Below are 18,612 nucleotides of genomic sequence, written 5' to 3'. Positions count from 1 at the left end.
CTGCAAGATTGATCACCAAAGCTGTGGTCAATATTTGAATACCAGTGTGCCAAGATTAGGGGGATCCCTAGTTGCTCATAAGATAAAATAATATTTCAGCTCTTCCTACCCACACTTCTCACTATTGGTGGACTATGTGATAGGTGGACTCACAGGTAGGTTATTAAAATTTAGGTAAATATTTAAATAGTACTGTTTAATGGTATTTTAGTATTTTAATGGTAATGTTCTGAGATTTGGGGAATCACTTGCTGCTCTCAAGATAAAGCCATTAATTGATCAAGCACCTAAAGGATGCTCTATGGACCCTGAGGCAACCTAACAAGGTACAAAGGGCATTGAGATGATAAACAATTACCTGATCACTTTTACATCTGTACCTAAAGACATTAAAATAAAATGTTTTCAGGCAACTGACTTCTTTTTGTCTGTGATGTTTCTTACAGAGATTGTTGGTAAGTCTTTGAAAGGCTTGGAAGACATTTCTGACTATACAAGCCATGTTCTCGACTCAGATGGAATTGTAATAGAGAGAGCTTTAATAAATAGAGCAAAGAAAGATGACACCACAGATAAACCTGATTACGAAGACAGAACCCCAGATGTGGCTGGAATGATCGATGAAATGACTCCAGTCCCTGACATGAACCTAAATGAGAACGGAGAGAACATGGAGGCTCCATTTGGGTGGAATAAGGGATCCAGAGTCCCCATCAGCAAACACTTAATTTCTTCCCAAGTATTGAATGAGGAGGAGGGGTCACAACATCCCCTGGGCAGTCAGAACATCAGTCCTCATGTCATGTGGTATGCCAATCTCATCAGGCACCTGAAGAAAACTGGCAGACTCAAAATTGTTATGATATGCGGAGGAATCATTATCTTTGTGCTGGTTTTGGGATCTGTAGTTGGATGCATTTTTGGGTAAGCTGATCTAACTCATTATATAGTCTTAAACAAAATAAGGGTCCAATTTTCATTTGAAGGATCAGTCCAGTGTGCGTAGTTGACCCTCTTGATTCAATATTCTAAAAAACAATTCTAGACTCTGTGCTCTTCTCTTCCAAAATTCCCCCCTCCTTGATGTTCTTCCAGTGGTATTTCATACCTTGTTTTTTGTTACTTACATCAGCACAGCTCTCGGAATAAATATACTGTGAGTGCAGGGTGCCATGTTCAGGAGGCTGGGCCACGACACCCTACACTCAGTCTTTCCTCAGTCTTTCGTGTTGAATGATGCTGAGTATTTCAGAGTTTTCTGGCTGCTCATAAATGCTTATTAATACCTGATATTTCCTTATCTGCACAGATGTTGGTTCTTCCGGCTCAAACTCAAGAAGAAAGATGACATTAATGCAACGGAAGAAGACCAGCTGCATGGGTACCCAGAGTAAAGTCACATGACACTATGATGTCTTTCTTTACAACTCCACCCAACAACTGCCTATGTCTCCACCACCCTGGCCACACACAAATTGCTAACAAAAACAAATGTTATACAGCAGAAATTTAAAAAAATATAAAAATCATTATCACATTTTTGTTGCCACTCCTTTTTTTAGCAATGGGTGACAGAATTTTAACACTTCATGATGAATACTTAACCAATCAGGAAGCCGGGCGCCATGTAATGACTCGCCACCCAGCTTCCTGACTGCTTGGGAAGCTGGCCAATTAGGAAGCCAGGCAGTGGGTCATTACTCGCCCCACGGCTTCCTGATTGGCTAGAAAGCCATGCTTCCATGCTTCCTTTTCACCTGATGAAGAGGGAGCATAGAGACGGCTTTCTGGCTACTCTGGAAGCCAGGCAGCGAGTCATTACACGCCGCCCGGCTTCCTTAAAGGGACCTCCTGTATCATTATGCGGTATCAGCAAATATCGGGGGGAAAAAAATAATCGGACACATACTCGATACCAAAAAAATGGTTGGTTCTTTCTAGATTGTCTTGAATTGTAATGTCTTTCTTGCATTGTAAAGCGCTGCGCAAACTGTTGGCACTATATAAATCCTGTACAATAATAATAATAATAATTTTCACAGGTTATACTTAAAGATTAACTGAACTCTGGAAGCTATGCCTATACAAAGGCAGGTAGGGGGCAAAGACTAGTCACCAGTATTACCTGTGGTCCTCTTTTCCCTATTACTGAGTTAACTGGTAGGCTTTCTTTCCATATGCCAAAGCCTACAGCAAACAGCACAATAGTGATATCACCAAAATCTCACTCCAAATCTGAGGCTAGCAGTCAGGGGGCAGCAGTGCCTTAAAGGAGAACTGTTGGGAGAGTAAAATGTACTCTTCCCAATAGTCTGAACTGACGTGTGATACTGCAGCTGTCACATGCCGGCTCTATAGCTTGAGAAGTGAGCGATCACAAACTGCTGATCGCTCAGCTTACAGCATCTGTCAGTCACCACTCCCCGCAAACATTCCTCCCACCACTCCCTCTGTTCCTCCAGCGCTCATTGGAGGGACAGACAGGGGAGGGGGCAGCTCTGCCTCTAGAACCTTCTTGGATGCAGCATGACCGTGTGCTGTCAGTGTATAGTGGGCAGTAGCCCGCTATTTGCTGAATTTGGGTCACAGGAATACATTAATAAATGTTCTCCAGGGACCCAAAAGAGCAAAACAAAAAAAAACAAAGTTTAAAGTGAACAATAAAATTCCTTTACCTCCCCTGACGAAGTCAAATCCTTCTTTGTGTTTCACATGCTCCCCCTCCCAGACACTGCAACTAACAGTGGGAGGGTTTCAGCAACAGAGGCAATGCTGTCAAAACAGAAAGCGGTGGGCAGGACTAAGTGTGACCAGTGACAAGGCCGATGGTCATGGCCCTTGCAACAATTTTTCATCCCACTGTAGTACAAGCAAGCACATCCTACATGAAAGTGCCAACTCTGCTCTGTCTTTAGGAGCAGTGTAGTATTGTTGCCATTTCATCACAGGATCAACGGATCTTTGTGTGACTTTGTAGGGGGAATAAGAAGTGCCGATACTCTTACAATTATGTGCAGCAGAAAGGGAGGCCATAGTTCTACTTTAATCTCACATGCAAAAATACAGCTCTGAGGCTGTAGGCACAGGAGTGCCTAGGCACGTTCACATATCAGGAAGTGTTCTTCTAATTTTCAGGAGGAATTCAAGACAAACATACAGTTTTCAGGGTGCTGCTTAGACACAATTAACATTTCTCTGCATTTCCTACAACATAGTAAATCTTCACTTTTTGAGTTTAAGTCCACTTGTCTGAACAGATCTGCCATTAGAATCAATACATTAAGACAAATCTTGTTATAAGCAAGAAAAATTCTGTATGTAACAGATGCAGAGAAGCAAATAAGGCAGATGGTAGTAATTTCCCTGCATAAAATCACTTTGATCCAGTCCAGACAAACACTGCCTATACATCAGTTTATTCTTAAACTGTATAAATTAAGGAAGTCAATCATGAGAATTTCTATTTTTTTCCTCTGCAGGCGTCTGGAAAAAGCCTTTCCTTTCTTAATGGTGTTGTTATAGTTGTACCATCTGCTCATGTAGTCTGTGAGAGGAAATGATCACAGGAAGATACTTTGAAAGTGATACGAGTGTCTGAAGGAGAGATGGCCCGGCTAAGTTTGTCCACCGTAAGCTTTGTAGTTCCATTACACGCGGCGATATGTGGCCAGCAGGCCGGAAGCAGTAAGTGGAGGCAGCTTCTGAGGCTGATTCTGGATGTTCCACGCTGGTGCCAGGCTTCTGCCTTGAAAACTTAGCAGGTTGGTATGAAATGGCTGTGAACAACTTGATCGCCAAGTCTTTGATAATAAAACCTTTAACTTAATAAAGTCAAGAATCTTTGTAATGAGAGAAGTTACATTAGAAATGGAACTTTTCACGACATCAGTTTGGATTGAAATTGCTGAAGTGTTGTAAATATTTGCCAAAGAGCCAAAAGTTGGCTTATTTCATCATTCACGTAGACTAAAATGACCTAAGACATAGTTCTAAAATTGGAGACTGTCCCTGCAAATAACATACAAATAAGTATGCCTTTTTCTGCTTTTCTCTCCAGAAAGTCAGGGCAATCTTAGTTAAGGCATAATCCAGGGTCATCACCTACTTCCTGGGCTAAAGTGTTGGCTCAAAGATGATACCATCATGTAAATCATGGTGCCTGTGCAGTTCTTGGCTGTGGCTGACATCACCTCAGCTTAGGTAACTTCAAAGATGACTTTTTTCTGGTAGAGTCTTGTGGTCTGTTGTGATATGCCAGGAATGTATGCATGCAGACTGGATGGGGATTGGGGCTGATCTGAAGTGCATGTATTGGGGCTGATCTGAAGTGCATGTATTGGGTCTGATCTGAAGTGCATGTATTGGGGCTGATCTGAAGTGCATGTATTGGGGCAGATCTGACGTTTATGCATTGGGGCAGATCTGACATTTATGCATTGGGGCTGATCTGAGGTCTGACGTTTATGCATTGGGGCTAATATGAGGTCTGACGTTTATGAATGTGTACACAAGTTAATTTTTGCACTCATGGTTGTACTGCTAATGACAAGTTAAACTCATTTTTAACAGGCGTGTGGAGATTTTTTTTTTTTTAAATTTCTGCCTTGAAAACTTAGCAGGTTGGTATGAAATGGCTGTGAACAACTTGATCGCCAAGTCTTTGATAATAAAACCTTTAACTTAATAAAGTCAAGAATCTTTGTAATGAGAGAAGTTACATTAGAAATGGAACTTTTCACGACATCAGTTTGGATTGAAATTGCTGAAGTGTTGTAAATATTTGCCAAAGAGCCAAAAGTTGGCTTATTTCATCATTCACGTAGACTAAAATGACCTAAGACATAGTTCTAAAATTGGAGACTGTCCCTGCAAATAACATACAAATAAGTATGCCTTTTTCTGCTTTTCTCTCCAGAAAGTCAGGGCAATCTTAGTTAAGGCATAATCCAGGGTCATCACCTACTTCCTGGGCTAAAGTGTTGGCTCAAAGATGATACCATCATGTAAATCATGGTGCCTGTGCAGTTCTTGGCTGTGGCTGACATCACCTCAGCTTAGGTAACTTCAAAGATGACTTTTTTCTGGTAGAGTCTTGTGGTCTGTTGTGATATGCCAGGAATGTATGCATGCAGACTGGATGGGGATTGGGGCTGATCTGAAGTGCATGTATTGGGGCTGATCTGAAGTGCATGTATTGGGTCTGATCTGAAGTGCATGTATTGGGGCTGATCTGAAGTGCATGTATTGGGGCAGATCTGACGTTTATGCATTGGGGCAGATCTGACATTTATGCATTGGGGCTGATCTGAGGTCTGACGTTTATGCATTGGGGCTAATATGAGGTCTGACGTTTATGAATGTGTACACAAGTTAATTTTTGCACTCATGGTTGTACTGCTAATGACAAGTTAAACTCATTTTTAACAGGCGTGTGGAGATTTTTTTTTTTTTAAAAAAACTACCTGTCCAAGGACTAAAGTGGGGGCCCAATCTACTTGTTGCGAAACCAAAAATTATTTTAACCAATATGGTATTTAACCATGCTAAGTGCTTCTTATTGGTCAGCGCAGTCAGGTGACTGTGCTGACCAATGAGTGCTTGCAATTTGTGGGAGAAACTAAAAATCCATAGCGGATGGCAGTACGGGGTACGGACAGTACACTCGTATTGGTGGAGGGGAAAAAGGTAAGTAAGTATAACGGGGGGAGCTAGATTTCAGCAGGCATTTCCATTTTCCCAAATTACTTTGAAAGGGACGTTAGCCTTCAATGCACATTGTGCGTGTTAGAGAGCGATGCTGACCGGCTACCACAATATGGCACAGTGGAATGGGGGCAGCACTCAGCGCGCACACACACACACACACACAATGCCAATTTACATGCTGATGGCTGGGTTGATTTTAATTTTTAATTGTTTTACTTAATCATTTTGTTATTAATTTTCTTTCACTTAAACTTTATTGCTATCACACAGGGGGTAAGAAGCCCTTATGTGATAACGTTTGGAGGCGACAAGTTCTCTTTATTGAGCCTGCCCTCCAATACAGAAGATCGAGCACAGTATCGTGCTTGATTTCTTGTGCAGCCCAGCTTGTGATAGCTGAGACAGGAAGTACTGCGAGTACAGCGCTCCGGTCTGATCTCACAGAGGAGATCGAAGAATGGACGTTCTCCAGTCTGCTCCCGCTCTCCATCCTGAAGTAATTAGCTGTAGTCCTGGATCTCCCAGAAGAGCAGGGGACCCCATAAACCACAGCGGAGAAGTGGGGCGGGTGAACAAGCAGGCTGCTACAAGTGATCTGGGCGGCTCTACAGCTACAAGTGGCAACTCCCCTGCTCTACATTTAACCGTGATTGCCCATAGCAGGGCTAAGTTTAGAACAAAAAAGCCTTCATGTCTCGTGCATCGGGCAATAGGAATTGCACATCCCTGATTATATAATAATAATAAAGGAATTTAAATTGCTATTAGCAGTACAACTATGTATAGCTTACTCGATTTATATACCTGTTAATGTATTTAAGTGGAATGCAGCATAGGACTGTTATACATGTCTTTGTACTCATTGTCTGTTCTATCTGAAAATTCAAAATAAAGAATTTAAAAAAAAGATTTTATTATCCTTCAAAATATAATTTGTTGGCAAAAACTGAGTTTCTGTGAGATGTCTATAAGGAGCCAAAAACTAAGCCATTAGAGGTAGGGATTAAAAAAACAATGACAAATAGAAGCTTTTCATCACTAAATATCTCTTTTATGTAGAAAAATACCTTCTCTATATCATCTGTATGTTTATGTTTGCATATTGAACAATATTGATAAGAATGTTATTGTGACCCAGTTAAAATAACTCGCACATCTTGGTGAACTAACCTTATTGTACGCTATGGAGAGAGAACTCTTTGACAGGGCAATGTAAACATACAAAAGCTGTAGGCAGTGGTAACCTTCACTAATAAACTCCTCCTGCCATCTAGTGGCCAGTCTCCATATTGCAGCTCTAATGTAAAGTGACACAAACAGCTGCATTTCAGTTGATGATACTACGGCATTAGGTAGGAATAAACACTCCCGATCAGCACTTTGGCACTCCACAAGTTGAGATGTAAAAGTAAAGAAGTGTATTTAAAATGCATATTTACATTTTGTCGATGAGTGGTGTCCCTAAAGAAGTGCTTTTGGCGGCACAAACCCGGGCAGCATATAAGCTGTTCTGCTTTACTTTACAAAAATGGATATGCTTTTTTTTTTTTTTTTTACAAAACAGCATCTTTGGAAGGATGACTGCTGGAGGCTACACTAAGGCTGGGTCACACCTAGGCTACAGCGTTTCTGCACGCGTTTTATGCGCATAAATCAGAGTGTGCATTTTTGTGAGCAGTTTGCAGCTCATTGAAGTTAATGAGCAAATGCGCATATAAATGCGCGAAAAACACAGGAAACGTGCATTAAAAGCATTTCCTATTGAGTCTACGGGGCCAAAACGAGTTGTCCTATGCCAAAAAAAAGCTCATGTACGGTTTCCAGCGACAGGCGTTTTGCTTATTGTGTAATAATAAAAACCCCTCAGATGTGAACAGGGCCATAGAAATGAATAGGATGTTTTTGGTACATATTTTTCTGCATTTTCTGGGGCAGGAAAAGCGCTACAAAACGCTCAGTGTGAACCAAGTCTAAATGTTAGTTGTCTGCAAATAGTGGCCGTTGACATCATTCCTATCGATCTTAGTACTGCTTTCTTTTCAAAGGACAACATGAGAACTGCCACTGTTTGCTTTGGGTCACTACCTGGAACAAGTAAGCAGAATGGGAGTCCATACTTTTCAAGCTGGGTTGGCTGCATGCTTGTTTCTCGTCCATGAATGACTGGGCCTAAAGCCAAAGTGCAAAAGACCAGACAACCTTTAAAAGGTAAGTCAGTAATCGCTGCTTTACTACAGGTTCACTTTCTGGCTCATCTTACCATGAGAGAGGTCTGCTGCTAGGAAAACATCCTAATGTTCGGGACACAGTGTGTTCCCCTAGCAGAAAAAGGTCCAGAGAAACATCAACTCTATAGAATATTTTATTTATATACACATCAGACTTTACACACCATATGAAGAACAGCTGGCATGAACGCAGTCATTTACTCAGAAATGGGCAGCAGAGGACATTAATAGTTCACAGGTGTGGCTGGCTTTGTCACGTCCAAATCAGCATCCAACCAACGGTATTTACGATGACGGCGTAGGACCTCAATGGCTTTCTGCTCGAGTGGAGTGGGGAAGATATCGAGATCTTCCAGGCCCGGGAGATCAGGGAATTTCTTGTCTGTAGTGTGGAACTAAATAGAAATGAATAAGGATTGTGTTATACTACTTAATTCCTGTGAATACCTGTGTAGGGACAAAGGTTTGAGACATCTGTAACCCAGTGCCTAGAACAAGTTAGAGGAAGAGGAGGAGCACCCATATTTATTTGTAGACCTCTGCAGCCTTAACCTGGGTAATTCCAGCAGCAGAGTTGGGGGGAAGGAAACTATCATTTCATGGCTCTCATACAAACAAAATGGGCACTTTGTTTTATTTCCCCATTTCCATCTCAGGCCACGGCTACCTGAGAATCCCCAGCAGCTGCATGGAGGGAAATTGATACGTTTTTTTTGTATTCATATTGTAAAGGGAAATTATAAGTTTGTCTGCTCCACCTCCTGATATACCATACAATTCAATGAAATCTCTACAGAATAGGACTGAATCCAAAAGCTATCCTAGTGTAAAAACTTTGAGTAATTATAACACCATACCATAAAATATAGTCACATAATCCTGTATAGAATAAAGCACTGGTCAGTCACAAAGGCTCAGGCTTGAACATCGGTTACAACAGCTAGCAACAGTGATTTTGGTTCATTAATTGTGTATCTGTGAAAATATTTATTAAGTTTTGGATAGAATTGAGAGGGGTTAGACCCTCCATCCCCTCCCCTGTCAAGTACAGTGGTACCTCGGTTCACGAACTTAATTCGTTCCACGATTCTGGTCGCGAAACAAATCAAACTGTGATCAGATCGCAACCTCGAATAGCGGATGACACGACCACGTGTCATAGCAGGGAAGATGGCTGCGGTTGTGTCCTCACCCGATACGGGGTTCGCGAACGGAAGCAAAATTTTGCCGAACTTGCTGTTCGGGAACTGAAGCATTCCGTGAGCCGAGGTACCACTGTATATATTACCGAGTTCCCATTGAAAATACTCACCACTGTTTGTCCTGATGGCTAATGTCACCGAGACAGAAAGTGAGGAGAAATCCAAAACTTTGGAGTCATCCCCCAAAAAAAGAGGTGAGGAGACACCTGTTCCAGGGACAAGGACAACTAAGATGGGAGGTCCCCCAACTTTGGGAGATTTCCTCTAACTTTACTTGAGGACCTGCATCTCTGGAACAGGAAGTGTTGGGAAATTTCCCCAATGGTACACAAACAGCAAAAAATGAACTTGTAGGGGCTTTAACCTTTCCCGATCCTATACAAAAAAAAAAGTTTTGGCAATAAATGCACTTTAAGTTACACTGCAGATAACAGGCTTGTTCCGTGATCTCAAAATTACAGGAGCTACAACAAAGTTGTAGGATTCAGGGAACATTATTTTCTTACTTGGAATTTTGATTTTTCATGTTTAACCTTTAGTTAGTCTCCCCCCCTCAGGGATATTACACCCACGAGTTTCCTCACTGGTGCCAACATCTTTGCCTGGTCTTCTTTTGGTTCAGGACCTTTAGCCATCTTGATTGGCTGTGTTGGGACACTATAACTCCTATGCATGTGCGGGAGTTAATTCATTTTGGCATAAGCTCAAATTGTAGCCTGAACTGTGCATGTGCAGCTCAGTGCACATTGTCAGGAAGATTGCGAGGAGGCAGAAGGAACCCTTTATTGAGGAAGAGACATAGCATGTAAATTGTGAGTGTGTGTATGAAAGGGGGGTGTAAAGTTCTACTTTCATTATTTAATGACGGTTAACGTTTTTGCATTTTTCTTAATTTCAGGTTTGTTTTTTTTCTTAGCTTTGCATTTAAAGAAACATACACAAAATCAGAAAGGAAAAAAAAAAAAAAAAAGTTTCAAAGAAAAGTTAAATGTAGTTGGTACTCACCCGATCCACTTTGTCCCTTGATGTCCACTTGTCAAATGGATTCAGTTCAAAGCCCTTTATAAGCCAGCTAGACAAAATGAGCAAGAATCACAATGTTAAATAGTTAAAAACAAACAACTGTCTCTACAATTAAAATTCAAAGGATGGCAGTTTCCAAGTATAGAAGACTTCATTAACTTTAAATTCTGCTGTAAGTTTTTCTGCCTAAGCCTGTGGTTGTCAAGAATACATCATAATAGAGGAAAACAAAAATTACAAGGGACAGCCACCAGCCTTAAATTGGTGCATACACTGCACAAAAGATTAATATAAAGCCACCAGTATATGCACTGCTGTGTAATGAATGCAATAACACCAGGAAAGTTTCTGAAAATGTGTGTACTTACTAGTAGACAGGGCGAGGCAACGGATACGCGAAAAAAGGTCTGTGAGCAACGGCAAATATATATCGTACCATGTCTTGCAGGAGATATCGGTTAGGTCTAAAGAGAAGAAAATGGGAGGACTGTTAGAAGATGGGACACAAGCCGCAACTAAAAGAGTGCCAATCCCTCATCAATAGACAAAATGTTTCTCTTTCCTTTTATGTACACACCTATGCAGAAGGCAACATGCTAAAACACAGAACAATGTTCCACCAGATGGTTCTTAAAACATTCAAGACCCCCAAAGCCAAAAGCTGTATCAAAAGACATGGGTTACTGAAGGCACAATGATTTAAGAATTTTGTCTTCGTCTGGTGATGGTTCTGTAACCTGTAAGCTTTAAGGGTTATACTCATACCTGCAAATAGATGCTAACGATCTGGGTGTACATGAAGGGTCTACCATTTACTCTCCTAGATTGTGACTTTTACTCTAACGTAGCCACATAACTATGAAAATTTACCTCAAGTATACTTTAAATGACAGACCGAGTAGTGGTTCTGTCCAGACCACGATCGCCGACCTGTGCTGGGTTATGGCTGACTGATTGGACACACCGGCCCCCAAGGCACTTTCCACTGTCAGCCATAACCATTCAAGGGACACCCCTTCCCTGATCTGCTCTGTAATCACTGAAGCATGAAGCACTGCGCTCTCAGCGCTTCCTGCTCAAGCTGTCAGAAGCCAGCTGAAGTGCCTAGTAAACAGAAGATGAAGCACATCCTTGTGCTTCATCGTCGGTGTTGGAGGGCACGAGAGACATCAGGGGGTCTAATAGACTTTTAACAAAAAAAATAAACAGTGCAATGCGCCGCCATCAGCACTGCGCTTGGGAACACACTAGCAGCTATGCGTTGCAGTGCAGCTGCTAGTGTGAATGCAGTCTAAATGGTGGACCGCGATACGGACACTAACTGAGTGACCGTTCTGTCCACACTGTGATTCGGACCTAGGCTGGATGGAATTGTTATTCACTCAGAGCCTTCTTGAATTTTAATTCTCTACCACTGACTAAATGTTTCTACATATTGCTAAAAACTCCAATAATGTTTTAAATGATAAATCTAGAAGAGCAGATTGTGTATAAGAATTGTTTGTCCTTATTCAATAAAGAGTTCCGTTCCCTATGACAACCAGTATCCAACAAAGTGAATTCTGTTACTGCACCTAAGCAGCCCTTAAAGAAATGTGTACCGATATTCCTTTGGACCTTTCATGCATTTATAGACATCCTCACCTACCTTCTAGAGCTCTAGGAACATGAACGCACCACTATACACATTCTAACATCTAAGAAGTCATTAATTATAGCTGTTCCCCTTCCATATGCCTATTAGCGCAACACAGTGACAAACAACGCCACTAGCAAATACTGAGGTGTATTTTCTGCTTCTCTCTCATTTCAGCAGAAATTGATAATTGTTTATTCAAGCTGTAGTAATATTCAAGCAGTGTAATATTTCAGCTCCATGGTTGCCATCCAAGCTGGAATTCTCACATCTGCCTTTGTTCATCTCCATTACATTGGGGCTGATCGGATTAGTAGTTTACAGATGGAAGATAACATTGTTTTTACTTTCTGTTAAGCCCACAGCATGTGACAAGGACACTGCATTTCTGTCAAGGTCAGCAGGCATTTTCTCTACTGGCTAAAAATGATTCTTAGCCTGAAAAATTAAAACTAATGTGGCCACCACATCTAAGAAATGATGAGCTGCAATATAAAAATCTGCAAAAGGGCCACAGACAGCATTTTGGACAGGGGTTCTGGCATGCCCCCACTTTACTACTGAAACATTAAATTTATTTTCCTGCCTGTGTAGCTTTTGGAGATTTATCCTCTTTTTCTGTCTGGTGAAAATGTTCCCGAAGACAGAAAGTGAGTGGAAACAGACCCACAGATAGCAGTAAAAAAAAAAAGCAAAAAAAAAAGGTTTTGGCTGGACATACACTGGAACAGAGCTGGGGGGTAAAATGCAAAGAGGAAATGTGTCATTCTCAAAATTTGCCTCAATGTGTCTTTTGCCTCTCTGACTAGCCAAACAAGTCAAATCAAAACAAAGCGAGTCGTTAGTTTGTGTTCTGTATCACATAAAAGGATTGAGACACCATGGGGAGGGTATCTGGGGCAAAAATTGAAGCTGGCACTTATCGCTGCAATACTCCATAAGAGTTGTCAGATGCAGACAGGTCTTTCACACGTAGGCATCCAAGACTTAATATTAGGTGGAGTGACTAAGGCCAGCCACAAACAAAAAGCACATTAGCACCAAGGACAATACTTATGTAGAAGATACTGAAGCAGAGAACAATAACATATCTTACCCAGCAAGGGCATAGGTCTTTCCCACCGAGTCGGGGTCTTTGGTGATATTCACAATAGCTCTGGCAACATCGGATACCTAAAATAGTATAACAGAATCATGGCACATTTTGTAAAGAAAGCATTATCAAACATGTTATATAGTGGGATGATTTCTTTAAAAAGAAACAAAAAATCTGATTGTACGCCCTGAAAAACGTCACAGCATTTGCACAAAGGGATAAAACGAGACAAAAAGATACCAACCAGGATAGAACCCAAAAGTGGAATGTACTGGAATGGTTTTTAATATCCATTCAGCCTCTATTAGTGACCCCGACCCCCCCCCCCCCCCCCCCCCCCGCAGCCATGGAGAGGGGGACCCCTTTGTAACTCTCAGGCACTAACGCACCGGCTGGGAAATCAAGAACTAAAGCTGGCCACACATGTAACAATCTTGTCGTACTATATCCTTTAGCTATTACCAGCTATGTAGTGCAAAATGATGACCTAAATGTATATCTTATCAGATAGGCCATCACACTACATACATGTTGTAGTAAGAGCTGGCGATACATTGCAATATATACAATCCTTGGCATCTACCAATAAATATGTTGTGCATTGAAAACTGAATGGATTGTTTAGGTAGGTCCTCACATTACATCGTTGTGATCAATCTAAAGGATATTGTACAGAGATAGTACAGGTACTATGGGACACTATACAAATGTATAACACCCCACAGACATAATCCGCAAAATAAAAACATTTTTTTCCCTCTCAAAAGAGTGCATCAATACACCACTCTTATATTTTTATTATATTATTATACAGGATTTATATAGCGCCAACAGTTAGCGCAGCGCTTTACAATATAAGGAGGACATACAGTTACAATACAAATCAAGACAAGATGGTAAGGTGGGCCCAGCCCGTGAGGGCTTACAACCTAAAAGGGAACCTTCCATCAGTGAACTCAAATAGAGCCCGAATCAAACACCCTTCTTCTATCCAATGAGAGTGCCTCAGTCATTAGTCAGAGGGATGGGATGGAAGGTGTGAAGGCACTAGTTCCAGAGTCAGAGGTGCTGAATTGTTATTAACAGAGAGCGCGGGGTCAGCGGCTTACAGAGAAGAGGCTTTCTGTTGAACTAATTTAGCAGACATCTAGGGCTGCAACTACGATTATTTTCCCAATCAGTTGGTTGGCCGATTATTTTTCGTTAAATCGGATTTAAAAAAATGAAAAATTAAATACCGTCCTTAATTTAAAATAAAATACACATATACAAACATAAAACATTGACGCAAAAGAGCTGTGAACGGTTCCTGATGCTGAGTGGTGTGTGTGCAGGATTGCTAGGGGTGCTGCCCCACTTCAGCCAGGGGAACTGGAAAACAAAAGAAAGAGAAGGGCGCACACCCTAGTGCAGATGATTTTTTTATTTTAAAAAGACACAAAAAAAACACAAAAATAGAGTGCAAGGATACTCACAATAGTAGGTCAAACAAAAGCATGTATAGGTGGTTTTGAGGATACATCAGTTTAAGGACTGCAATCAGCCTGTGTGCCACTGGAATGTGGCGTAGTTGACGCCACATTCCAGTGGCACATTCGTTGTTAATCAACGACGCCACATTCCAGTGGCACACAGGCTGATTGCAGTCCTTAAACTCATGTATGCTCAAAACCACCTATACATGCTTTTGTTTGACCTACCATTGTGAGTATCCTTGCACTCTATTTTTGTGTTTTTTTTGTGTCTTTTTAAAATAAAAAAATCATCTGCACTAGGGTGTGCGCCCTTCTCTTTCTTTTGTTTTCCACATATACAAACATGTTCCCTTCAGAATAAAACCACATGCACATTTTTTTGCAATCGCACCGCACTGTTCAATGTTTTATGTTTGTATATGTGTATTTTATTTTAAATTAAGGACGGTATTTAATTTTTCATTTTTTTAAATCCCTCTAGAGTCACCTTTCCACTTCCCTGGGGAATGACAGCTGCCTGCTGAGGCAGCTGAATGTAAACACAGTAGCTGGGCAGTGGCTGGGAGCAATAGCAGGCTGGGTAATAAACCCACCCACCGCCTGCTATCAATCAGCAGAGGAGGAACACAGAAGCACAGTGGTCTCTACTCCATGCTGGGTGCTGGCTGTAGCGCTCTGTGTCCCCCTATGACATAAGGGGACACGGCTCGCAGCAGCTCCCAGTGAGGCAGAGAACAGAGGAGCAGAGTGGTGGCTGGGGAGGGGATTCTACTAAACAAAATCAACTAATCGATAATGAGAATCGTTAAACAACAATTCTCGTTATTGATTATCATCAACTAAATCAATTAGTTGTTGAAGCCCTACAGACATCGCTGGATGCATGCTCTTAGGTAGCATCATTCCTTTAGAGAATAAAAAAGACAGACACATTAAATAATTAACTAGGCCTCCTTATTACTCACATAAACAGGTTGCTTTACTGTCTTCTTGCCAGAAGATATTAATGGCACTCCACCAAACCAGCGCATGTCTAGGAGAAAGAGCAATGCATATGGGGTAAATGTTCACTGTAGCCACCTTCGGCACACAAGCAGACTGGCACTTACATGAAGCACAAACACTAATTAAACAGGAAACCGAACTATGCTTGATCCCATAATAGAGGCTAATAATCTCTTAGCTGACCAATGTCAATCACTAATATTGTGATAATGATATACTAGTGGTGCTGTCATGTACACTAGAGGCACAGAATATCAATGTATGAAGTCAACATGGCACTTCCAAAAACTCATTATCGGAAGAAACCAATACAGTAATACCTCGTTTCACGAACGCTTCTGTTTGCGAACAATTCGTGTTCGCGAAAAGGAAGTTCAGCAAAATGTTGCTTCTGTTCGTGAACTCCAAATCGGGTGACGAACATGACCGTGTCCATCTTCCCCGCTCTGACATGTGACCGTGGCTTCCTCTAGTTGAGATTGCGGTCGCAGACAGACCTGGCAACACTTGCTCTGAAGCTTTTTTCTGTGTACTTTTTAGCACATACAGTACTGTACAGTATTATTCAATCTAGCATGGCTCCAAAGAAAATGCAGAGCAAGCATGGTGGTAAAAAGAAAGTGCAGAACGGTAATGAATTTACATATGGTTCAGAACGGATTAACCTATTTACATTGAACCCTATGGAAAAATGTGATTCTGTTCGAGACCAAAATCGGTTCGTGACCACACTCATAGGGGTCAGAACGGATTAACCTTATGGGAAAATTTGATTCGGTTTGCAACCAATTCGGTTCGCGACCAGAATTGTGGAACGAATTAAGTTCATGAACCGAGGTACCACTGTACAAAGTGTACCTCCACTACTCTCCTCAGCATTATATTTACATTTACAGTGCACGTGTAACACCCTGACCCATGCATACTAACATTTAGAAATTTAAGTAAGAGTCATACTTGCGTAATAGTTCAGGAAACTGTCTTCCCGACCGAATATTTCTGAGGGTTTAACGATAATGGCTCCCGGGAAGACCTCTCGCACTGCCTCATCTCCAATTGCCTGTTAACAAAGCATTTATTAAAATGAATGCCACAACAAGAAGCAATAAGCTATATATACAGACAACATAATCCATTGTGTATTCATTAAGCTGGCTTTAAAGTCCAACCCCAGCTTTACTGGCTTCCTTTGATTTCAAGTCTTCAGTCCCGTAGACATAAAAATGTTAGTTTTCACTGCCTAACCTTCCCCCTCCATTGTGTGTTACTAAATAGGACCTAGGCACCAATCAACTACCTGGACACGTAGCATTATCCATAAATATAGAATCAACGAGTTCACGTGTCGTTGAGAGATAGGGAGCTTTATTTACAGTCGAGTCACACACACAAAGACAAAAAATAACGGTAACAAACACCTTCAAACCGACCTTAGTCATGTGCAGGGCTTGAAAAATGTGATAGTGTCTCACCAGTCAGACAAAAATTTCACCAGTCAGCATGACCGGACTATAGCCTTGCAATTTATGTTAAAAAAGTTTGGGGACATATAGAGCTTTCTTTTGGAGGTATATAATCACCACGGGGGGTATTTTTTAAAACTATAATTAAAAGAGTACCATAAATGTAAAAAAAAAAAAAAAGTTTCCATACGTTATGTTATAAAACATTTATTCTTACCCATATTTTTAGTAAAACATAAAAGTCGGGGTCACGTTGGGTAAATAGACACCAAACAATTCAAGTCTTAAAATTGCGTGCGCCCGCAAAAAAACACCCATAGGCGACGATTAAATCGCTTTTACTGTTCATCAGTTTAGTGTTATCAGTGATTAAGGGAGAACTATGGGCTCAGTGTTTTTCCCCATAGTTCTCCTTAGGGTAACAGGAGGACACAAATTAGCATCCTCCCGTCACCCTAAGCTCAGTATACCGCGAGCTGCAGCTTGCGGTATACTGAGACGGCGCAGCTGAAGCGGATCCCGCCAATTATGTCTGGATCTGCCCAGCTGTGTGAGTGACAGCTGGCTCTGCCTATCTAGAGGCAGAGCCAGCTGTACCTGCCCCCTCCCCCATCTGTTCCGCCAGTCAGTGCTAGAGGATCGGAGTGGGGAGGGGGGAATCCAGCCCCTCCCCTGTCACGGCTCTGTGCCGTGACAGGATCGAGAAGTGAGCGAACGCCGGTATGTGTTCGCTCACTTCCCGATCTACTGAGCCGACCTGTGACAGTCTCATTGTCACAGATCGGCTAGAACTATGAGGTGAGTGAAAAGCACTCACCTCATAGTTCTCCTTTAGGCTGGGTTCCCACCTAGGCGTTGGAAATATGCGCTGAAATACGCCCAGGTGAGAACCATGCCCATAGGAAATAATGGGATTTCACTTGCAGGGCGTTTCACAGCGCATCGATCAGCGCTGTAAACCCGGCCTTAATGGCTCTAAAATTATTGCTCTCACTCCGTTTGCGGCGATATGCAACATGTGCGGCACGTAGGCGCACCGGGCGCATATATGCGTGTGTATATGGGGGGTGCGGACTTAAAAAAAATGTTTAAAAAAATTAATGTTATGCTCTAAGAAGCCAATTTACATGACAGGTCCTCTTTATGGAGACATCAGGTGTCTCCAAGACCCCTAATGTCACCTAAGGACCTCCAGCCAAGCTGATGAAGCAGAGATCGGCTTAATCAGCTTCTCTAGCTGGAGAGTGACACTGAATGCAGGAAGTTATGTAATATACATCACTTCCTGCATTCGGGGACTGAGAGGAGATCAAAGGGAGTTTGTGTACTGAACTCCCTTTGATCTCCTGTCACAGAGCCGTGCCGGTCCCGGGCCGCATCGGGCACAGCGGATCTCAAGACCGGCAACGGCAGTGACAGCTTCTGATACAAGTGATCGAGCGTCTCTCGAGACGCTCGATCGATTGACTGTAAAGCTCCCGGCCGCCCGTGTAATTACAACGGCTGGCAGGGAAGCGGCTCGTCGGGCGGATTTTTCGAGCCCTGGTCATGTGCTGCTCACCGATGAATACACTTCCTGGTTCTCAAAGCCAGCATTTCTCAACCTTTTTTCAGTTATGGCACCTTTTAAAAGTATGCAAAATCTCAAAGCACTCCAGTCTAAAATGTGAAAAAGTAAAATGTGAAAAACGACATGTGTAGCCCCCTCCAGAATCCAGATAGAAGTCTGGTTACTTCAGACTCCCCCTTCTCACACTAGGAGCACTCCTTCCCATCAC

General features: G+C 42.0%; 1 protein-coding gene across 1 annotated transcript in view; it reads right to left on the bottom strand.

Moving 5' to 3' along the window:
- Nucleotides 1-8,055: 8,055 nt before the first annotated feature.
- The window catches only part of NDUFA9 (NADH:ubiquinone oxidoreductase subunit A9), an 18,504-nt gene continuing 7,947 nt past the window's right edge, over nt 8,056-18,612 (bottom strand). The window contains exons 6-11 of the mRNA XM_018553449.1: nt 16,329-16,431; nt 15,332-15,399; nt 12,892-12,968; nt 10,528-10,623; nt 10,142-10,208; nt 8,056-8,329 (exon numbers count right to left, since the gene is read on the bottom strand). Of these exons, the coding sequence (XP_018408951.1) occupies nt 8,159-8,329; nt 10,142-10,208; nt 10,528-10,623; nt 12,892-12,968; nt 15,332-15,399; nt 16,329-16,431 (582 nt within the window). The 3' untranslated portion in view covers nt 8,056-8,158. The remainder of the gene's footprint in view (nt 8,330-10,141; nt 10,209-10,527; nt 10,624-12,891; nt 12,969-15,331; nt 15,400-16,328; nt 16,432-18,612) is intronic.

The sequence above is a fragment of the Nanorana parkeri genome, unplaced genomic scaffold, assembly GCF_000935625.1.
Source record: "Nanorana parkeri isolate BGI_ZX_2015 unplaced genomic scaffold, ASM93562v1 scaffold120, whole genome shotgun sequence".
NCBI classification, from domain to species: Eukaryota; Metazoa; Chordata; class Amphibia; order Anura; family Dicroglossidae; genus Nanorana; species Nanorana parkeri.
The sequence above is the reverse complement of the archived record's forward strand: the minus strand, read 5'-3'. Positions and strand labels throughout refer to the sequence as shown.